This window comes from Ostrea edulis, chromosome 3 (assembly GCF_947568905.1).
Source record: "Ostrea edulis chromosome 3, xbOstEdul1.1, whole genome shotgun sequence".
Taxonomy (NCBI): Eukaryota; Metazoa; Mollusca; class Bivalvia; order Ostreida; family Ostreidae; genus Ostrea; species Ostrea edulis.
In genome coordinates this window covers 23,589,720-23,615,129 of record NC_079166.1, presented here as the reverse complement: position 1 = coordinate 23,615,129, position 25,410 = coordinate 23,589,720, and the positions used below count along the sequence as shown (strand labels likewise).

Sequence of the window (25,410 nt, the reverse complement as noted above, 5' to 3'; positions counted from 1 at the left end):
ATTGTATATTAAATTTATGCGAATCAGAACGTAAAACAGTACATTGTATATTAAATTTACGCGAATCAGAACGTAAAACAGTACATTGTATATACACGAATCAGAACGTAAAACAGCACATTGTATATTACGCGAATCAGAACGTAAAACAGTACATTGTATATTAAATTTACCCGAATCAGAACGTAAAACAGTACATTGTATATTAAATTTACACGAATCAGAACGTAAAACAGTATATTGTATATTAAATATACACGAATCAGAACGTAAAACAGTACATTGTGTATTAAATTTACACGAATCAGAACGTAAAACAGTACATTGTATATTAAATTTACGCAAATCAGAACGTAAAACAGAACATTGTATATTAAATTTACACGAATCAGAACGTAAAACAGTACATTGTATATTAAATTTACACGAATCAGAACGTAAAACAGAACATTGTATATTAAATTTACACGAATCAGAACGTAAAACAGAACATTGTATATACACGAATCAGAACGTAAAACAGTACATTGTGTATTAAATTTACACGAATCAGAACGTAAAACAGTACATTGTATATTAAATTTATGCGAATCAGAACGTAAAACAGTACATTGTATATTAAATTTACGCGAATCAGAACGTAAAACAGTACATTGTATATACACGAATCAGAACGTAAAACAGCACATTGTATATTACGCGAATCAGAACGTAAAACAGTACATTGTATATTAAATTTACCCGAATCAGAACGTAAAACAGCACATTATAGATTAAATTTACGCGAATCAGAACGTAAAACAGTACATTGTATATTAAATTTACGCGAATCAGAACGTAAAACAGTACATTGTGTATTAAATTTACACGAATCAGAACGTAAAACAGTACATTGTATATTAAATTTACGCGAATCAGAACGTAAAACAGCACATTTTATATTAAATCTACACGAATCAGAACGTAAAACAGTACATTGTATATACACGAATCAGAACGTAAAACAGTACATTGTGTATTAAATTTACACGAATCAGAACGTAAAACAGTACATTGTATATTAAATTTATGCGAATCAGAACGTAAAACAGTACATTGTATATTAAATTTACGCGAATCAGAACGTAAAACAGTACATTGTATATACACGAATCAGAACGTAAAACAGCACATTGTATATTACGCGAATCAGAGCGTAAAACAGTACATTGTATATTAAATTTACCCGAATCAGAACGTAAAACAGTACATTGTATATTAAATTTACACGAATCAGAACGTAAAACAGTATATTGTATATTAAATTTACACGAATCAGAACGTAAAACAGTACATTGTGTATTAAATTTACACGAATCAGAACGTAAAACAGTACATTGTGTATTAAATTTACGCAAATCAGAACGTAAAACAGAACATTGTATATTAAATTTACACGAATCAGAACGTAAAACAGTACATTGTATATTAAATTTACACGAATCAGAACGTAAAACAGAACATTGTATATTAAATTTACACGAATCAGAACGTAAAACAGAACGTTGTAAATACACGAATCAGAACGTAAAACAGTACATTGTGTATTAAATTTACACGAATCAGAACGTAAAACAGTACATTGTATATTAAATTTATGCGAATCAGAACGTAAAACAGTACATTGTATATTAAATTTACGCGAATCAGAACGTAAAACAGTACATTGTATATACACGAATCAGAACGTAAAACAGCACATTGTATATTACGCGAATCAGAACGTAAAACAGTACATTGTATATTAAATTTACCCGAATCAGAACGTAAAACAGCACATTATATATTAAATTTACGCGAATCAGAACGTAAAACAGTACATTGTATATTAAATTTACGCGAATCAGAACGTAAAACAGTACATTGTGTATTAAATTTACACGAATCAGAACGTAAAACAGTACATTGTATATTAAATTTACGCGAATCAGAACGTAAAACAGCACATTTTATATTAAATCTACACGAATCAGAACGTAAAACAGTACATTGTATATTAAATTTACGAGAATCAGAATGTAAAACAGTACATTGTATATTAAATTTACGCGAATCAGAACGTAAAACAGTACATTGTATATTAAATTTACACGAATCAGAACGTAAAACAGTACATTGTATATTAAATTTACACGAATCAGAATGTAAAACAGAACATTGTATATTAAATTTACACGAATCAGAACGTAAAACAGTACATTGTATATTAAATTTACGCGAATCAGAACGTAAAACAGTACATTGTATATTAAATTTACACGAATCAGAACGTAAAACAGTACATTGTATATTAAATTTACGCGAATCAGAACGTAAAACAGCATATTGTATATTACGCGAATCAGAACGTAAAACAGTACATTGTATATTAAATTTACGCGAATCAGAACGTAAAACAGTACATTGTATATTAAATTTACGCGAAACAGAATGTAAAACAGTACATTGTATATACACGAATCAGAACGTAAAACAGCACATTGTATATTACGCGAATCAGAACGTAAAACAGTACATTATATATTAATTTTACGCGAATCAGAACGTAAAACAGTACATTGTATATTAAATTTACGCGAATCAGAACGTAAAACAGAACATTGTATATTAATTTTACACGAATCAGAACGTAAAACAGTACATTGTATATTAAATTTACACGAATCAGAACGTAAAACAGTACATTGTATATTAAATTTACGCGAATCAGAACGTAAAACAGTACATTGTGTATTAAATTTACACGAATCAGAACGTAAAACAGTACATTGTAAATTAAATTTACGCGAATCAGAACGTAAAACAGTACATTGTATATTAAATTTACGCGAATCAGAACGTAAAACAGTATATTGTACATGTATATCAAATTTACACGAATCAAGATTTCACTATTTGAAAGTTATAGTGAAAATATTAATCACGATTATTCAAACGTATCAAGGAATTTGAATGAAAGAATCCAGCATGTGTACGTATAACTCTTTAATACAATAATTTAGTCAGTGAAACGATTTACACGATTTCTGAGTTACTGTCGCAATTTAACCAACACCCAATGTGGGTAATGATATTCCTCCTTCTATAACGATTTCAGGTTTCGTTCGTATGTAATCATAGAGCTTTGTTAGCTATTTCGCTCCATGTGCCTCCATCCGGGTGAGTGATAGATCGAACTTTCACCTCGTCATTTTCGGAAGACCCGCTCAGCTGATTACACACCTGTGCCGCGTACCATTTTTCAAAAACAATCTTGCATTTGTGTTTTCACTCAATTAACGACGCCGAGTGCAATTCGAATGTTCGCGTTCTGCGCAGTTGTTGCACATCGTTTCACTTTCATGAAGTCATGAAAACGTGAACTGTCAGTGGCGTATTCGAGGGGGTGGGGGAGGGGGCGCAGACGGTGCCCCCCTTAAATTTTCAAATTTAAGGTAAATCGTGGTATCTTGTTTAGAAAAATGTACTAAGCGATAAAAGAAGCAATAATTTCTTCCACTCCCGGAGAAATAAATGACAGAATCTTTTTATTTCTTGAATTACTTTATTTGGAGAACTTAATTTCCCCCCCCCCCAAAAAAAAAACCCCTTAAAATTTGCGTCATTTTATTAATTTCACCTTATCAAAAATGATAGAAAATAGTACAAATGACTAAATAAGAGACATATTTCAAGCGCTATAAAATCTGTAAAATCCAGGAGTTTCTGAGGGCTTAAACTCCTGGGGGCCTCGAGGCGCCCCCATACCCCCTGCCTCATACAGTGTCCCCCCCCCCGTAACCGTATTTCCTGGATCCGCCCCTGACTGTAGATATTTTAACAAATACGATGGTTTTTTTTAAATACATGTTTGTTGAGTCCTTACATGTCCACCTACACAATATATCTGCTTTCGCTATATGTCCGCCCAATTTTGGACTAAACTGCCCAAGTATGTCCGCCTGCACAATCGATTATCTAAGGACAGAAAAATTATAAGGTACTAGATGTATCAAAGTCCTTTATTAATCGTTGGAAACTTTTATCCAGATTATCCTTGAAAAGATTATGCATGCATGTAAAGGTTTCTCTGAGCAAGGCAGGATATGTGACGTTTAAAACCAAGAATGCTATGGTGTAATTTCATTCACAGTTTGATTTGGGGAAGTGAAATCCTAAAGTCGACGTTTTTCATGCCCGACGTAAAAAGAGCAAAGCTCCACAGAAATTAAATTCAAATAGTTCATTATTTAACAGATTACGATTCATATTCATATACTAATCTGCATGTAAGTTTTAAGAATTAGTATGGATCCAAAACACAAACTTTCACACCAGAAAATGAACTTAATTCCACAGAATTTCGATAAGAGATTGCCTCACGCAAACACACGCATATCTTATCCTTGACATTTCTTACTATTTAGGTATGAACTGACTAATGAAAGAAATTGAAGAACGTTTTAAATCTAGAAGAGTTGATTTATAATTGTAAAATGAGTGAGGGCTACACATAACAAAATAAAGCAAACACACGCCACATATGATAGATGTAGGAACCAATTTTCCCGACAATACTAAAAAAGGAAATATGCGTCATAGTTTAAAAGTATGACCCTGTGTGAAAATGATCTTCCTGAAGTAAAACATTTTTTTAATTATGAACTTGTATACATTAAACCAGATTTTAAAAGGAAAATCACAATTACATGTAGCAAAACTAGATAGTCAGTGGTCTATCATCTATAAACCATTTTCATGCATAAACATAACATGCGCCGGGAGAAAATTGTACAACACTTTTACAATGTGTTAATTGATGATGAATCATTAATGTGTGTATCTTTATACCACTTAGTACTTCACATTCACCACAGTCGCTTATCAATAAACCCTTTTCATGCATAAATATAGCAAAACTGAAACAGGATGAATGTGTTCTACAAGCAAACTTTTCAAATGGTTGGAGAATGTAGTCGGATCTAAAACTTTATACCACTTAGTACTTCACATTCACCACAGTCGCTTATCAATAAACCCTTTTCATGCATAAATATAGCAACACTGAAACAGGATGAATGTGTTCTACAAGGAAACTTTTCAAATGGTTGGAGAATGTAGTCGGATCTAAAACTTTATACCACTTAGTACTTCACATTCACCACAGTCGCTTATCAATAAACCCTTTTCATGCATAAATATAGCAACACTGAAACAGGATGAATGTGTTCTACAAGCAAATTTTTCAAATGGTTGGAGAATGTAGTCGGATCTAAAACTTCATATGAAACCATGTTTGAAGTTTTAGAAATGCGATGGATTCCTGATTGTCTTATTTTTAAAGTATTGGTTTCAGATTTTTCTCCATAGCACTCCATAATTATTCAATGTTCTTTATATCCACAAACACATATATAGCATAATTTTTTGATATAATTAAATCATGGAAGACAAATAATTTGGACAAAATGGGAGAGTTTTTAAATAAAAATAGTTTAAATCAAAGCTGTATTTGATTTTGAACAGCAGTACAGAAATATTTTTAGATATGTTTGATATTTCATCATCATCATCATCATCATCATCATCACAATCATTATCATTGTTGTCAACATTAGCATTATAGTGATCATCGTTGTCATATCATCATCATCTTTTCAGTATGATGAATCGTTACTTATGTACCTTCTATCCAGTAACGTACTTGTATTCTCTACATAAAGTAGTCATATTTCACACATATCAATGACACAAATGAAACACAGGATTTCGAGTACAGCGTTAAAATTACACCCTCCTCTATGCTTTGGCTTCCTTGTTAACTTGTGCATAAACAATTTCGTCATTGAGATCGTCAGACAAACTCTGATTCTCGGCGGAAACAGTGACGGCATTAGATTGGTTGTTAACTATGCTTCCATGTAAACATTTGTTTGGTTTAGCATAAACATCGTTGGTGTCGTCCTTTGTCACTTCTTCCACCTCTTCCGTCTGTCTTTTGGATGAAGGATCTGGCCGTTGGTCATTTACTGTGGAATATTCAACCTCATCAAATGGCAGGTTTGAATGATATAAAGGATTATCCGGAAGTTCATCAAGATATCCTGTATTGTTAGGGTTATATGCGACAGAGTATTCATCTACTTTTCCGTCTGTTTTTAAATGTTTCCGTCTTCAAAAAAAAAAAAAAAAAATAGTGATATTAGTAAAGGCAATATTGTATATGAATTTACAACGATATGAATGAAGTAGAATAAAAAAAAAAAATAAAAAACCCCGTTAATATCTGAGGTAAAGAAATATTTACTTTGTGTGACAATAAATTAAAATGCAGATGACTATGATCAAGACAACAACGAATCCTGAGACTCCAGAGATGATGTCTACAAAAGAAAGCAAATTCAAAAAATCAAACTCACAAATTATCTAATTGGTTTCTGTGTACACCATATGAATCGTTCATTTTTATATCCTGAATGATAGGTATAGATCATACAAATCGTTTTAACAATTTCAAGTAGTATCGAACATGCTTTACAAAAGAAAACCCCTCCAAAACAAATCATCCAGTAAGGTATTGCATGTAGTATGTAATGGTTATTGTATAGTATCCGAGTAATATTCATATTATCAAAGAGATGGGCGGTCCGAGTGAGAGAAGGGCCACCCATCTCTTTGATAATGTGAATTTTACAAGGATGCTAGAAGATGACGTGTCACATATTACGAAAGCTTCTCATTTTACCTTTATTAAACCATACATTTAATAAGTAGGGGTAGATTATCATATACCATCGTCTGATGATGCATGTTGCATATAGATACGCTTTACTCGCAAAACAGCGAAAGTAACTTCACGAAAACTGATTATCCCTGTCATTATCAATCTATATTGGTGGTTTCATAAGTTATTTTCAGGAATTTAATTCTATACATGTATTTGTATATTTAATTGCTGTTATAAAATTTAGAAATTCATTTCAAAATTAAGGATTATCTCCCTCATGCATAGCTCTTATCCTTGGACGAATTTGGCTCCACTTGTTTGGCACGCTGTTTTTGGCTATATTTAGATCTAAAACTTCATAGTTATTTCGGATTTCAAACATTTCGGTTGAGCATCACTGAAGAGACATTATTTGTCGAAATGCGCATCTGGTGCATCAAAATTGGTACCGTATAAGTTTTACATTGTATAAATATATATTTAAAAAAAACCATGTATAATACAGGTGTTAGAGTAGGAAAAGGATTAAACCCTTGCATTAGCAAACTCTTTATAAAATGAGAGAGAGAGAGAGAGAGAGAGAGAGAGAGAGAGAGAGAGAGAGAGAGAGAGAGAGAGAGGGGGAGTACTATTTAACAATTATAACTGAAAAAAACTGTCACAGGTATGCGTATGTCTAAATATCTGTTACAACCGTCTGTTTCAACTCCCCAGACATCGATCAGCGCATGCTTTACCTGTGAAACTACAAAAGTAACTTCACGAAAACGGATTATCCATCACAAATTACATATTTTCTTTGTAAGTTAATTTTCTGATTTGTTTGAAGTTATATAAGAAATGTACTTATTAAGATTTGAAATATCTGCTTTGTTTCTAATGTGTATTTCTGATTTTAGTACTGCCCATGCTATAACAAGGTGAGAGGAGCTCGTATTATCGCATATGTGATAACAAGACAGTTGAAAATAACCAGATACAATTCCTGAACATCAAACGAGAATCACCACAAATATATGACAACATTAGTAGTACCATAAATACTAATACTATATGAATGGTGCATTAAAGGAAATGATTCGTCAAATCAATGGCAAAAACCTTTCCAAGTTGTATATATACAAAATTTTTAAATATGTAACTATACAAAGCGTCGTGTCTATTCACATACAGGTGAGATCCGAATCCTTGTTTGAAGGTTGGCTATCCACTGGAATTGGTATTGAGGAGACGTCATCTGTTGTACTCGCAAAGGTGTGTTCCGTACTAAAGGAGAAACCAGATGCTGTACTCAGAGAATGTTGATCTTGGCCAGAAGTCCGTGTACTTCTCTCCGATGTGGTTATTGACAATGATGTAGTATTTCCACACGTAACGGATATTGTATCATCGGATTTGTTCTCTGAAGGATAAAATATTATGGCAGATAATACAGTCACCAATCGGTTAACGATATATAGTTAACCGATCCTACGAATATCAAACAAACAAAGCATTACTTCCATATATTCAGAATGTAAGCTATGCGCGATGCACATTGAAATTCTACAACAAGTTTGATAATACATGTATGAGAGAAAATTGTTAGGTTGTTCGATTTTTCCAAAGTAATATGTAAGTCAGGTTATAGATAAACGTCAATACTTCATTTTAATCTTAAAAGTACATATTAAAATGGATATTCTGATAAATTGAGTTATGTTTATTTACAATGTATATATATTTGCAAATAATGTATGAGTCCGTGCAGCGAAGTGCCATACATGAATAGGCTTTTATTATGTTCACTATAAAATTCATTGAAAACAGTCTTATTTCAAAATATTATCTAACCTCAATCGATCGTAACTTTTACACCATTAACAAGACAAATATCTGCAGTTCCTGGTCTTAGTGATAGAGCAACTATACGTATTATATGACTGTAAGAACTTCACACGCAAGCTTTTTATTTCAGTCTTATAAAGTATTATGTAAGGAAATGGTGATGTTATAGTTTCATTACTTGTATTTCTCCAATTCTTAGTCAAAGTTTCCAAATTTTATGTTGAAATATTTTGTAGGAAATCCCCTAAATTTCATATAAATTGGAGCACAAATTAGTTTAGAATTTTTCAAACAAAAGATATTTTCAATGAAATACACAGCGTAAAACATGTATGACACTACTCTGAATTTTAGTGGAATTTAAATTCTAGCGACTTTAGCGGTAAAGCAAGAAAGCTGATGTCAAATTGCACTAAAATGTGAATTTCTCTATCAATAACCATACACAGAAGAAGTGCTAAATCATGTTTACTCCAAATAGGGAATCGGACCCGACTGTGCCAGATATTAAATACGCTAAAATAAGTGTACATGCATTTCATTAAATCAAATTCACTCTAAACAATAAAAATATTATCAGGACTCCTTGCTTGTCGTAAGAGGCGACTAAATGGGGCGGACTTCGGATGAGACCGCAAAAACCGAGGCCCCGTGTCACAGCAGGTGTGGCACGATAAAGATACCTCTCTGCTCAATGGCCATCAGCGCCGAGCATAGGCCTAATTTTGCAGCCTTTCATCGGCAGTGGTGACGTCTCCATATCAGTGAAATATTCTCGACAGGGACGTAAAATAATATTCAATCAATCAATCAAAAAATATGTTCTTCCATAAATTTCATGCACGTTGAATATAATGCATTTTTATATATCCCACCGCTGGTGTGTCCAGGGGTCCGTGTTTGCCAAACTATCTATTTTGTATTGCTTATAGGAGTTATGAGATTGATCAGTGTTCGTTATCTTCGCCTTTCATATGTATAGGCTTCCACATGTCAGCGTATTTCGAAGAATAAAAAGGTAACAGTAAACACTGTATACAAGCTATTTAAAGCTGTACAAAGACAGCAAAACTTCCTCCTAATGTCGTATATGGACCGGTAATTTTGGGATAGGGGACGTTAGTAGATTTATATAAGTAGCGTAATTTGAAATGTTGGCGATTTATTTATTACTTTTTGCTTTTAACTGCTTTTATTTCTTTTTCTTTTTAACTTTTTCAATTTGCTAAAACTACACGTATACATGTATGATTGACAAATTTTTTCTATTTAGTGAGTTATTCGTGATTTATGTATGTGGAAAATGGAAACCACATTGGCATGAATGTCATTTATTCTGAATGTGTTTGTCATAATGAAAAGATGACGATAATGAATAGTTATCAATCTCATAACTCCTGTAAAGAAAGCAAACTTAAGATTTGGGCATACATGGACCCCCGAACATACCAGGGGTGGGGGCAGGTGCCTAGAAGGAGTAACTATCCTCTGTCGACCGTTCACACCCACCATGAGTCCTATATTTTGGTAATGTAAACGAAATAATCTGCAGTCAAATTCAATGTATAATGACACGTTTTATTGGCAAACTAGATCGTTATAACTGCAATAGAATTTACAGAAATGCTGACTTTAAACGAGACTGTTGAAGCTCTTGTAATATCATCTTATTAGCAGTCTATATCGATTTAAAAACTGATCCGACGCAGAACAAGCTCTAGGGCATCAACTCAAATGAGAAACAAAAACACCTTACGCAAGTAACAATGAAATACTACTAGACACATTTTCACTTAGAATATTTTGGCTAATTAAGTATCCAGTAAAAATTGCACAAAATGGTAAAATCGACAGATATACCTGTAAGTGGACAATGCTTTGAAAATATTGATAAATTTGTAGTGATCACGTCCTAGGAAACAACTCACTTAGATGTACCCAGTAGGAGCAAAGGACGACAAGTCATCCAAAACAATATGGAAGGAAACCGTTGAGAGATAAAGGAGACTAATCTAGGGATGGCGTGTAAGTTTGTGTGTACGGGTGGTGCGTGCGTGCGTGTGCGTGGTGTGTATGTGTGTGTGTGTGATAAAAAGGTTCAAGATAAAGGTGTGCGGAAATACCTTGTTTCTTGTCCTATCTGCCTATTGGTGAAGATACAACTAGGTAGGTAAGTAATTTATTCATATTTGATTTGTTGGTTTGAAGCTTTTTAAGTCATATTGAAAAAAAAATCACCCAATTAGAGACGTTAAGGGACAATGTCAAAAACTGTTGATTAAGTAGCAAGAAATAAATGCAAATGACTGAACATGAATACATGTAGGCCCGCGATGCATAATGATTCTGAACAAATGAATACATTTGGGCACTTGATATATGCTTTATAGAGGTGTCCTCAGGAACATCTCTAGCTTGAGCTAATTTTATTTCAATGAGAATTTCGAAGGAAAGATATACGAACAACATTTAATACTGTATGCAGGGAAATATAGAATCATTTATCTTATATTTGTTTCTAAATCAGACCAAGGTTTGAGACTCCTGCTATGTACGTTTTATCATCGTAATACCAAAATGTAAAAGTTCTGAGTAAATGGCAATGAATCACACATTTAATGTGCCTACACCAACAAATATTACTTTACAAACCTTGAAAAATTCTAATTTCCCGATAAAGCTTTACAGCAGTAGAGTTAACGGTTTTCGATAACATGTAAAGTGCAGTGGTAGGGATTACATTGAACAAAAGGGACGTTCCTCTGCCACACGGCATTATGGACGTTGTATCCGGATCAATAGTATCAGAAATGTTGACTTCCGTATGGCAGTTGGACTTGTTTGTAGTAGAAGTAAACCTCAAATCCCCAGTGAATGTTGGCTCTACGATACACACACCATTCCAGTCTGCATCACATGGCTTGTATTGTACATTGATGACGTTTCCACTTACTGTCTCCCCATCACAAGCTGAAATGGTGCTTACAACTACAAAACAATGGATATATATTCAAGCATATTACCATTCCACCTAATATCATCAGTATGAATATTTATGTTAATAAGAAATGATACTTTTCTATCATTAACAGATTCTAATTGTGTAAAAGAATTATTCTCTCCTTATCATGCACCAGCGACAAAAAATATCTTCCCTCGGACTAAATGTTGCTTTTTCATTGGTTTAATTGTACCACGGTAATACGGTTTATACAGGTATCACTGCCCTGTAGGTTATACTCAGCAATGTGGGCGGATCATAACCGAATGTCAAGAAATAGAAATCGTGTCTCTATTATTTCTATTTTATAAATCATATTTATCTCTGTCGAGGGATTCATCAGTTGTAATGGAAAATTGGATTTTTAAATTGGAGCAGCGGCTCTGTGTCGGACATTATGTTTGCTGTATCTGCTCAAAAAAACATTGTCGGGATTCACTCAAACATCTGAATGAAAGGTGAAGATAATGATCAGTGATCATTCTCTTAAACCCCCAAAAAGAATACAAAATTAAGAGTTGGGCAAACATGGATCCATGGATACACTAGAGGTTGGATCAGATCCCTAGGAGGAGTTTAACACTCCCTGTCGACCGTTCACACTCGCCGTGAGACCAAAATCTTGATCAGGTAAACGGAGTTAAATCAGTGTGCAAGAACGGTCTAACAATCGGCATGAAACACATCAGACAGCACTGGAGCAAAGGACAGGTTGTAATAGCAAACTAGATCGTTATAACGACCCTGTAATTTGTAAACTCCTGACTTTAAATGAAACTGTTGAAGCCCCTGTAATATCAAATTGTTTGTCTGTAGCATATTCCGATTTAAGAACTGATCATATGCAGAACAATCTTTTGCATATCGAATCAACTGGAAGATATAAACACTATATGCAGGTGATAATAGAATATTGCTACATAAATATGGGGAGTTACCGATGGACAAGCTGAAATCATCCCGTTTTTAAAAAGTTGAGTTGTTACATGTAGTTTGCCGTTAATATTTATTCTCAATAAGATATCGAAGTACGTAGCAGATGTGGAGGACTTTGTGGTGTTTTTTTTTCGAGTTCACTGTTACATGTGTGCAGTGATGTTTTATTTCAATGCCTAATATTTCGCAATGTGTCAACGAAGAGACCTATTTGTCGCAACACTCACCTCAGTCATCATTTTGGTTTTAGTGTCACCCTCCTCGGGCGATGTATTGGTTTTAGTGTCACCCTTCTCAGGCGATATATTGGTTTTAGAGTCACCCTCCTCGGGCGATATATTGGTTGCAGTGTCATCCCCCTCGGGCGATATATTGGTTTTAGAGTCACCCTCCTCGGGCGATATATTTGTTTTAGAGTTACTCTCCTCGGGCGATATATTAGTTTTAAAATCACCCTCCACTGGCGATATATTAGTTTTAGAGTCACCCTCCTCGGGTGACATATTGGTTTTGGAACCGTAACACCGATAATCGTATTATCAGTCAAACGAGTGGTCTGCTAATACAAGCTCATACTGACTAGAATAATTTGGCAAGTTGCACTTCACTGAATTGTTATCATAAAAGATATTTTCTGCTAATATTAAAGGAATCAGCAACGTTCCAAATGGTTGGTTCGCCCAAAATACTATGTATGATAATAGGGGATTTTCGAGTTCTTCATGTCCTTAATTATTATGCATTTAGTCACTATCACGTCATATTTTTAGGTATAGTCATTTCCAGCTTATTGTCGTTAACGTAAATACACAAATTGCCTAATACAATGGACGTTGAATTTTTGCAAGTATCGAGATGAGGAAAGTTTTGTTATAAATAAGTGTTTTTTGTTCCTTTTAGCGTAAAAGTAACCTACAAAGTCTATGTAAGCTAGCGATTGTAATCTACAAAGTCTATGTAAGCTTGCAATTGTAATCTACACAGTCTATGTAAGCTTGCGATTGTAATCTACACAGTCTATGTAAGCTAGCGATTGCAATCTACACAGTCTATGTAAGCTAGCGATTGTAATCTACAAAGTCTATGTAAGCTAGTGATTGTAATCTACAAAGTCTATGTAAGCTAGAGATTGTAATCTACAAAGTCTATGTAAGCTAGCGATTGTAATCTACAAAGTCTATGTAAGCTAGCGATTGTAATATACACAGTCTATGTAAGCTAGCGATTGTAATCTACAAAGTCTATGTAAGCTAGCGATTGTAATCTACACAGTATATGTAAGCTAGTGATTGTAATCTACACAGTCTATGTAAGCTAGCGATTGTAATCTACACAGTCTGTGTAAGCTAGTGATTGTAATCTACACAGTCTATGTAAGCTAGCGATTGTAATTTACAAAATCTATGTAACTAGTGATTGGTGTACATTTGGAATTCGATGTGGTGTATGTTGTAGATACATACAAATTTTTTTTATCTCAAGTTCTTGAATGTCAATCGCCGAATGGTAAAGAAAAATGATTTAATTGTTGGCAATCATCAATTTAAAATGTATTAAAAAGCTTTTGAAAGTGATGATGTCATGATTTATTTTTACGAATATTGGGCATAAATGGAATGCACCGTAACTTTGGCATTAGAAATCCGATAATGAATTGGAAATATTTTGAATATCAGTCAAAAGAACATTTTGGGTTTTGTTTGTTTTGATTTTTTTTAAATTTCTTTTCATGAATTTATGATACTAGTATATAGTGAAGACATCTTCTCCGACTACCACCCCCTTCCCTGAAAACGATGACATATGCCTAATTCCCCGATTCCGCCCTATCACCTCCCTCCATCACACACCAATAACGCTGATTTCTAATTTCGGTATGAAAACCAATAAGTAATATAAATGAACGATGTTACATGTAGCTAAACCGGAAATAAACATGCTTAAGAAATCGACTAATCACGTAAATTAAGTAGATTTCTAAAACAAAAAAAGTGCACGGAACGGAAAAACTCGAAAATTTCCTATTCGATCACATATAAATTGAAACTATTGATAAGCGCTTGTAAATCGATTTGCCAAACCGTGAAAAGCTTCAGTGTATAGATAACAGGGCGACATTTAACTCTGGACATGGCAAAAGTCCGGATTTTCGCCAACTCCTACTCATCTTTATATGTAAATCATTCACTGTCAAACAGATTTAATCGCTTTTAATTTTCTGTTGCTAAAATGCATGTAAGAATACTTTATTAATAAACGACATGCGATTTGACGTTTTCGAGTAATTTCACCCTGTTAAGTACTCGCGTTTTATAAGAAATCTGCAGTACGTGATAAAGAGTCTGCCTATTTGTATTTGGGGCTCTTACTTCCTTTTGGGGTCTCCGTGGCCGAGTGGTTAAAGCATCACGCTCAAAATCACACGGCTTCTCACCTTTGTCAGCGCGGGTTCGAATCCCGCTCGCGCCGGCAAGTGAGAAAGCCTCCCAGTTTACTTTCGGAAGATCGGTGGTCTCTTCCCAGATACATTATATCTGGGTTCTCTCCTCCACCAACAAAAACTGGGCGCCACCAGATAGCTGAAAAATTGTTGAGTGTGGCGGAAAAAACATCAATCAATCAATCTTACTTCCTTTTCTCGGAAGATGTAATATTCTTAATTGTTATCCCTGTGGATAAAACAGACGCTCTTTCACGTCATGAAGCGAGGGCTCTTACTTCCTGTTCTCGGAAGATATAGAGGATATCTGTATTGCGTGTTTCGATATTTGGTTTATCCAACGAGTTGATATGGTGTATTTATTCGCGAGGCTTGCCGAGCGAATAAATACACCATATCAGCTTGTTGGATAAATCAAAATATCAAAATACGCAACTATAGATGTTCTATTTATCCCATGCGTCTTCTTTTCGCTTAACTTTAAGATGATTCCCAGTATGGTAGAAACAGCTGACTGAATTTGTTTTGAATTTGTGGCTCAGGCGTCGTACTTATCAATCTTCCTTACCCGGGAAAAAAAAAACCCAGTGCGCTTATAATCGATTCATGTATATTACAAAGTGCAGTTTTATAAAAGAAACCATGAAAATTGTTTTAGAGGGGATATACTTTATGATTAATAATGATCTTGCTATTCCAACAAAATAACAACTATTGACCGAGTATTTATTTTTTGACGTAAAAGTAAAGGTAAAAGTAAAAAAGCAAAAGTAAAACAGGTAAAAGTTTGATGTCGCCGTCTTTTTGAAATAAACATGTGTAACAACGATCATTGAAAATCGGCCTAATATTTTAATGTAGCATTATTGGAATGTTCAACAGTTTACAATGAAAAGTAGAAGTACTTATGTATTTGGATTTTATCCACGTGGTTTCCAGTAGGCGGTTGATTCCTTGTTGATGATAATAGTGTCGACATCTCTTTGTTTTCTTATCGTAATATTTTTGAATAGTTATTGATCAAGTTGACATTTTTATGACCGGTAACTTGTATCATATGTCAGTGGGGGTACTATCACTTTAATTTTGCTATAAAAGAAATTCTAAATAAATACAGAATAACAAGTTATACGCTTTATTTCATGCATCGATATGTATAAACACAGAAAATATGTCATCCAAGGGGGGACAGTGTCAAAAGTAATTCGGACCGGAAGTGCTTTATCAAACAGGCGTGTCATAAAGCTAATGCTTTATCTCACTTGCAATATACACCATATGTGTAAAATAAGTAATATTCTTAATTGTTATCCCTGTGGATAAAACAGTTGTTCTTTCATGTCATGAAGCGAAGGAAATGTTTGATGAAGAAGATGATATGTTATATTAGAATCTGATAACATACGTACAAGTACGCTCGGGAAAGTCGCATAAAACTATCCATGCTTAAAGTATTGCCTGGGATCACAGGGGTTTGTTACCATATAAAATATGCAACAATGCTATATTCAACATTGACATAATATCAGACTCCTGACGCGCTCTTCTAGTACTGTCCCATATTTCGCCGAGATTCCAAATGCATTGTATCAAATTACATTACAATTTGCCTATGACAATTGAGGAATACTTTACAAACCTTATAGAATTCTGATTTGCTGACGTGATTTTACATCAGTCAAGTAGATTTTTTTTCGAGGTCACTGATAGGAACTACAATGTACATTGAACGTGACGGACATCCTATCACAACATGACTTTCTGGAAACTGTGTTCGCAATTGACTTCCGTATAGCAAACAGTCTTAATTTTGATGGAAGCAAACTACACAACTCCTTCGAATTTAGATACACGTGTGTGTACATTTCTCTTATGTCGAATTCACCGTAGACCATATAGATGACGTATCTACGTGTAGTGTTTCTAGAACAAGTTGACATTTTTTTCTGTTCTTGCAGCTATTAAAGAAAGTAGAGCTATCCAAACATGCTACGCTTTCCTCTACCTTCGAGTTGCAGCGTGACTATCTTTGGGAGGAGAGTTTGGACACAATATTATTGTTATTACAATGTACTAACAGCTAACTCTAATTGTGAATATTGGATTGAATAGTTCAAGCATATTGCTGTCCGCAATCATGTGATTATCCCGCAATTTCATACCACATTAAAATGGTTGTACAATGACATCACAGATATAATATGACAACCAAGAGTTCACATTTTAAGATTGTTTGATTGTTTATGGTTTTATGCCATTTTTTTGCAATATTTCAGTCATTTCACAGCGGTTAAATAACTGCAATATGTTTGGTTGTGAGTGTTTGAGTTTCCCTAACGATCCCCAGTGAGCATACTCTTTTTCGAAAATCAGGAAAACGATGTTTTATGTGCCAATAGGAATGTGTTCCTTAAAACGGAATAATTCGTAGAATCGTTTCAATATTTTTGAAATGCAGCTGCACGAAATGTCGTTTTAACACTTTCCATATTTTTCACGTCCCATCCGACAGACATTTAAAGTTTTAAAAATATGGAAAGTGTTAAAACGACATTTCGTGCAGCTGCATTTCAAAAATATTGAAACGATTCTACGAATTATTCCATAACGTTACTGTTATTAAATATTAATAATTAAAATAGCGTCTAAATGAATGAAAATTAAAGGTTTTCCGCTTTAAAAACGTTTTCCGTGTAAACCAACAACCATTCCCCAAAGTATCGGATCCAAATATAGACACGAGGTCAAATAAATAAGGATGTATAAATCATTAAAAATGACCAACGACACGAACAAGATGAAATTGTCAATTGGCAATTAAATAATGAAACTTACATATTGCTCGTGCCATTCTGATAATTATATATACATGCATATCTGTATTATAATAATTAAACATGTATATACATATATGTGTAGGCCCTGTAAACTATAAAGTGAACGGAGCATTCTTTTGATATAGCAAAGAAATGAAGATCAAATAAATTCAGTCAATGTACTATATTGTATTTAATTTCAGTACTCCTTGTAAGTGTTTCTGTTGCATGCGGGGTACTGTGGAATCATTTTAATACGTGGGGACCTATATTCGTGGGTAAGAAGTTTTTTTCTGGTTCACGGGGACGTAATTCCGTGGATAAGAGATACGATGTCACTAGAAGAGATAAATCTACTTGGTTTGAAAACAATGATCGAAGACACGTAAATTCGTGGGTAAGAGTGACCCACGAAATCCACGAACATCAATCCCCCATGAACAATGATTATCCCACATGTACCTTGACATGGTACATGTATATAGCATACATCATGGTTATTTCCTTATGTAACATTTCGCACTGTGTCGAACAATGATCTAACAGGAAAACTCAATGGTCACAACTCTCTCCAGTTCCTTTTTTCTCAAATGTCAGATTTGGAATCGGTTTTACTATCAACACCGGGTAATAGGACGCTCGCACGGGCTAGTATTATTGTAATAGGACGCTCGCACGGGCGAGTATTATTCATCTTGGCAAAATTCATCCTATTGAATGGTTGCACTTGGAGGTGAGGATAATGAACAGTGATCAATCACATAACTCCTATAAGCAATACAATTTAGAGAGCTGGGCAAACACGGACCCTTGGATATACCAGAGGTGGGATCAGGTGCTTATATTTGACATTTTACAATACCGTTATAGGAAATATATAGCTTTGCCTCTAATTCTAGTCAACACAAGACACTGCATACGATAATGCGGCCTACTACAAATCACAATATCATCATTCCGTCCACCTTTATTATTCTCCATAGCAAACATTGATTCTGTAGCGCAAGGATTGCTGTCTGTGTCTCAATGGAGACGTAAATCTTCAACTTAAACATATTTGATGTATAGCATACCAGTGCATGACGCTGTTAACTTTGAGAGGTAAAGAATGTAAAGAAAACACATTGAGAGAAATAAATAATAATATTGAAACATGCGACGTATTAGTGTTTAATGCTTACTTACCTGCGTACAGCTTTCCAACAGCACACAAAAATACAACGCAGAGCGCTAAAAAGTCAGACATCGTTCACGAGCACACTTTCAACAGGAAGTTAATTAATGATATCTTATGATTCAACCATTTAACATTTTCATGTTACAAATATTTACTGCAGAATAAAATGACATGATGAATAATATGTTTAGTTATTCGTTTTATATCGTATTTCGTGCTCTAACTTCCTTTTAATCAGAAGATGTAACATTCGTAAATTTTATCGCTGTAAAAGCAGGCACCCTTTCACGTCACGATACAAAGGAAATGGATGCTTGATGTAAGAAGATAACGTGATAACATACGTGCATTTTCCGGAAATTTCGTATTTGAAAAATCTCCGTGACCACAAAATATGGAGGTATATCAGTGTCACATTCAAATCTCAACATTTTGTTCTTAACTTTTCCATTTCATTTCTAATATTTATATTTCTGGTTTTGATTTTAATTTTAACATTTTTTTCTACAACCTCAATTCAACATATTGATTTCTATTTTCATATTTTTGAAGATTTTTGTGTCTGTTTATAATTTGTGAATTTTTTTTTTTTAAGCAAATATTGATTTTAACATTTTTTTTCTGTTTATTATTCTGATTTTATATTTTTTGTCTCATTTTTATTGGGGTTTTTTTTTGGGGGGGGGGGGAGTTATTTTTTTTTGGGGGGGGGGGTTCTGTTAATAAGTTTTATTATTGTTTCTTATCTCTTAACCGCTATTTTTAAAAGTTACAGTGTATTTCTAAAAGGTTATTGTAAAAATAATTTAGAAGTGTTTACCCATATGTTCATTTTACAATGGACAAGGGGCGATTAAATTACCAATCTGAAAGTGCCGTGAGTTATCTTGCACGTACAATTTAGCGCGCAAACTTCAATTGACCAACATGAATATAAGAAGACTGCTGAACTGTTACGGCAGGCACCAGCCGCCCTATTCAAACGCACTAGTTCCGTAAGACAGGCGGCTACGAGTCAGGACATCGCATCCAATCAGTTCGTAACAAAAACCAACGACGAGTAGGCCGACACTAACGGATGCATTACGGGAGTAATTCGCAACAATAGTACAATCTATAAAAACTGACAAATTTACAGGAAAATTGGAACTTTTCGCACACGTTAAAACCTACTGTTTTTTATTATGTGTCTTTTATTTCTTTTTAAAACAATCTAGTGTGTGGTGGTCTAGAGGTAGAGGGTTCGCCCCGCATGCGGAAGGTCGGAGTTCGAATACCGGCCGCGACAGACCTAAGTCCTTAAAACAGGTAGTGACAGTTCGGCATCAGGTGTGAATGTCACGGGTCCTCGGAGATGACCTTAAAAACGGATGTCCCGGCCACAGTGTGGGTGCACGCTAAAGGACCCACACTGTTCAATGCCGTAAACGCCGAGAATATGCCTAAATTTGAAACCCTTCACCGGTATTGGTAACGTCTCCATATAGTGGCGATGCTTGAACTCACGACCTTCCGGTTACGACGCGAACGCTCTACCACTGAACTTCCGCGACTGTTTAATCGTTGAATGGTGAGTGATAAGGTGCTCCTATTTCATGCGTACAGTTTTTATGACAAGAATTGTTTCAGTAACCACAGTTTTAGACCTTGTGACCTTGACCTTAAAGCGTTTCGCTGAACATGTCATTTGGGGCATAGCGATTCATAAACATTATTTTTATTTACTTTCTTTCTGGTTGGTCTCCCCTTTCAGAAAATATTTTCAGCTTATTAAATGTTGTGTTGTCAAGCCAATCACAATGTTAAAGTAAGCTAGAGTTTAACGCTGTAATACTAAATACCTCCTGGGTTCCTCTTCACTACGAGTTCTTTGGTCTATAATTTACGGTCGAAATAAATCATAACATAATAATATGGATGCTGATATACTATTCTATTTGAATAAAAAAAATCAGAAGCATACACCCGGAAACCTTCAATTCACTTAACTTACGGGCTACCTCAAATACTGTTAAGAAACCAAAATTGTTAAAACAAATATACACAATAACCATAAACAGGGGTAACCATGTGGAAATAGAATTGTTAAACCTAAATAACAGAATGAAAATGTCAAAATAGAATTGTTAATACTAAACTACAGATAAAAATGTCCAAATATAATTGCAAAAATGGATTAGATATTTATTTATTTGTTAAATGATATGTTTTATGTGATCATTTATAACATTTCGCTAATTTGTCAAAACATGCCTGTGCGTTCTTGTACATATAATTATGTCAAACTCCGTACAGTGTAATTCTCCGGGACTACCCCCCCCCCCCCTACGAATAATGTGCATGATACTGGAGTTGTAGCGTAATGGAATATACTGAGCTGACCGGAGCTTGCATATATGTGTAATACGTCTCTATTATGTAACCATGTATGTTTTAGTTTACTGATCACAAATGCAGTTTATGCATCTATTTTACACATTGTGTTCCCAAGCAATCGCATCGCCTGGGGTCGAATTTACCGTTATTAAAAGAGTAAAGTTATGGAACTCTAAGTATAGGGTACCCGAATTAGCTGATGTAAAAATGAGAAACCAAATGGTATATATTTCTACTCTGTATTTTGATATATTTATACATAATCAATCTACATTACTACCAAAGTTCATCCCATCATTCCGCATACTTCCCAAGATATGCAAAAATGAATTCGGAAACACTCTATGCAATTAGCTTGTTGCAATGCTCAAACATTCTGTTTAGTCGTATAGTGCCAGAGCCCAGCTAAAAGTCGACCAAAAATAGCAGGCATTTTGTCGAATTCAATTCTGCTTATCTTGGGAAGTATACGAAATTTCGGGACGAACGTTGGTAAAGAAGATTTTCTAAGACATATAAGAGGTATACATGCATAATTTATTTTCAATATATGACCAAATCACCCCTGCCCTGTGGCATGAACTCTCATCCCAGAAGTCATGAATCTCATTTTAGGTAAAAGGCTCGTTGCTTATCAATATCTTGTCATAAGTTTGACTGTTTAATGCTCAGGAGTAGAAGAGGATGTTTTTTGAATATCGCATTCATCTTTATGTAAAATGTAAAATGTAGTACATCAGGACCAATCCACTGTATTACACAGGCACGGTATAAAATGATAGAGGAATCTTTTTTTTTCCCATTTACTATCCATGCCTTAAAATTAGATTATGAATGTTTATAATGTATGATTTGCCCAACTCATAATTTTGTATTTCTTATAGGAGTTATGAGATTTATCATTGTTCGTTAACTTCACCTTTTCGGATGATAAGATAAAATCCTGCTCATTTCAATATGTGTTTATTCTAAATTTATTATAAAAATATCTGGGGGTGGTCAATTTGTATAGCCAACTTCCTTGTTGAGACAGGAGATATAAAGAAAGATGATCAGCAGTGACGAATGTTGAAATGTGATGAGCAACATCCCGTCTCAAGTCTAACATTCAATTTTAGCAATCTCAAATACGTTGTAAGTGTTTCGAACGTTAAACATAGAGAACAATACATACATACTTAAACCCGACAAAATTCAGAACTATGCTATAGTGTAGTACAAAATCAACTGCCCAGTCACAAATAAACTGTACAAACCAAGTTCTAATGAACTGTCTAGTGTGTAGGTGCAGTACAATGTAATGCGTTGATATATTACACGTATGCCTTTCTCTTTTCTATTTAATGGTACTTATTTACCAATAAGCCGTGTTTGTAGGATAGGTTTTAAAGCTTTGTATGTTACAGGCTTTGGATATCATCGAAGGAATAAAATCATGCGTTTTATATCAAGCTATACATTTTATGTAAATTATGCAATTTAACTCAATAGGATTAAAAATTAATCAAGCTAATGCCCTACAATTACATGGCGACGTGAAAGCGTGGACGGTCTGTAGGCCGTTGGCGGGACACATTCATCGATAAAGAGTCTGACAGAAATAGGGTAGAGAGAATCACTTTGAACAATGGTGGGGTGTTCAATTTCATATTCCACATGAAATCGCCGTTCAGTACGATTGCATACTGTAAACGAAATCCTCACCTCACAGGGTGTTTCTAATCATATTTTTGCTTGCGCTTGCGCACATTCACCGTAAACGTTATAAATATACAATAGAAATCAACGCTTATCCTTACATTGAGTAGACCAGTACTTCTTCACAACTCGTAAATAATTTGTCAATTGCAAAATTTTCAAATCGTATTATTTTTCATAGTTTATCAGTTTGACAAAATTTTGGTTTTTAACCTCGAAGAAAAACCCCGTTAATACGACAAATACATCTTTAAGAAACCAACAGAAGAAATAATTGTAATTTAATGAAACATGTGTAAGGGTATACAATATCTAACATATATTGGAGACAGAATGTTTTAAAAAGGCATTCATATAGAGGTTTAAATGATTGAAATACACAGTGTTATAAACTTTAGAATGAATGAGACGTGTAGAAAAAAACGAAATGAGTAACCAACACACATACTCCATGTTGTGGATTCCAACACACAATCACTGTCCAGTTATCTTGGTCACTGAGCTGCAAATATTCGCGACAATGAAATTTGTTTTGTTAATCTCACCTACACATTGTCTGAATTATTATTTTTGTATCTCAGCATACATCACGTTCTCGGCAGTACTGGCATTTATAATTAAGTGTGGTGCATTCTGGGTAATCGGAGCATCACTGTGTTCAACTTGCATGTAGACCAGCCCCTCTTGGTTATGTGTTCGGAGGGGAGCCTGGGCGGTATTTTTCTTAGGTTTGTTTTTCTGGGCATACACAGCGCCACCTGCAGTCTCTGTCAGTGTATTATTTGGTTTATTAGGGACGACATACACAGCGCCACCTGTAGTCTCTGTCGGTGTATTCTTTGGTTTAATAGGGATGGCGTACATTGGTATATCAGGTGTATAGTCTTTATTTTGATTGTTTGTCTCGGGTGATTTAGCGTTATGGGAGTGGTCGGTGTTTGTTTGTAATGGCAGTACAGCGTTATGATGCTGTTCCTCCACGGTGGAGTATCCCACCTCGTCCGCTGACTTGTTAGAATGATACAAAGGATTATACGGTAGATCAGCCTCATGGTCGTAGGCGTCGTTTTTATGGTCTGTATCTAATTCACCTTTCACTGATTTATTTCCAGGTGTTTTCTTTCTCATTCTGAAATATAAAACATTGCACTTGCAAAGTGAATGTATACACTAAGGGCGTAAATATCTGGATGTAAGTAACAAGGAAAGGTTAGTGTAGGAACAACGATGATTAATACATAAAACTAGATGCAGCTTTAAAGACAAAGCACAGTGTCTTCTGAAGACGTATAGCAATGTATAGATTACAATAAGGAATGAAGATGAATGAATATGTTTCTGTACCTCACACAAATCACTATAATCAGAATTATAACAATTACTGCAAATCCTCCCCCAGCACCAGCGATAATGTCTGATAAAGAAAGTGGAAATTAAGATAGTTATTATCATGATGAAATTACGGCGATTTAGCTTGGTTGAACAACTCGTTTGATTTCTGCATCAAAGTTAACCTTATTTCAACTTCATGTTGTGCATTGATACGTCCTGTTAAAATGAAAATAAAATCTTGTTTTATAAAAATCAAAGTCAATGTTTTAAAATATTTAAATGAGAATTATATGGTAAGAAATAAATCTGATAATTATTTTCTTGAAAACTTTTCCATCTATGCACTACGTTCAATTTTCCCTATGATACACGCATCAAGAAAAGAAGAATAAGATTCCTTTCTTAGGTGATAAATTTAAAGTAATTGCAAATATCCTGTGTGATTTTGAAATTCCACTCTTGTTAAAAGTTGGACATTCTCTGGTTTTTGCTTTTACTGAATATAAAGTACGGGGGGGGGGGGGGGGGGGGGGGGGGGTCAAGACAAACTTTTCCGAACAAATAATTCATGCCTTACCCTCGTTGTGTAAAGTATGTATAATTTGAACTCAGTAGGAAATGTGAAGTCCCAGAAGAATTACCGGCGCATGTGTGGTTGGTTTTCTAGGCTTTCCCAGGACTTTTGACATTTCCCATACAGGCATGTACATACAATGTCAGTGTTGTTGCCAAGTTGCTTCCTCTTAAACATTCAAACTATGCTAAGAATATATCATCAATCTGTGCATAGAAAAACCATTGTAAATTACCTCACAGACTTCCATGCGTTATCTTTGCTGTACTGAGAGTTCGCTTCGTAACCGGAAGGTCGCAAGATTAACCTGCTCTCTAAACATGGTCGCGTCAAACGTTTCTAAGGATGTACTCTCGTGGTAATTTTCCCGCGAGTGAGTCTCCATGCTTTTTAAATTCGTAAATATGAGGCTGCGTGTGTTTTATTTCGTATGCACAAAATAGAACATTAATATCTGTTTTTGTTTGTAAGTAATGTTAATAAACTAA

The 25,410-nt window shown here is 34.5% G+C and overlaps 2 protein-coding genes across 2 annotated transcripts; both read right to left on the bottom strand.

Moving 5' to 3' along the window:
- Positions 1 to 4,488: 4,488 nt before the first annotated feature.
- LOC125674855 (uncharacterized) lies at positions 4,489 to 19,209 on the bottom strand. Its single transcript, XM_056157592.1, has 5 exons — positions 18,951 to 19,209; positions 11,225 to 11,560; positions 7,917 to 8,147; positions 6,326 to 6,401; positions 4,489 to 6,190 (listed from the first exon to the last, which is right to left on the bottom strand). Exons 1-5 carry the CDS (start codon positions 19,009 to 19,011, stop codon positions 5,818 to 5,820), a joined length of 1,077 nt encoding a protein of 358 aa, XP_056013567.1. The 5' UTR covers positions 19,012 to 19,209; the 3' UTR covers positions 4,489 to 5,817.
- Positions 19,210 to 23,285: 4,076 nt separating this feature from the next.
- Positions 23,286 to 24,449, bottom strand: LOC125674854 (uncharacterized; the record flags this gene model as incomplete). The annotated part of the gene is made up of 2 exons (XM_056157595.1): positions 23,286 to 24,145; positions 24,361 to 24,449. Coding segments are annotated over 2 exons (654 nt in total), but the record flags the coding sequence as incomplete, so codon positions are not given.
- Between the last annotated feature and the right edge of the window lie 961 nt (positions 24,450 to 25,410).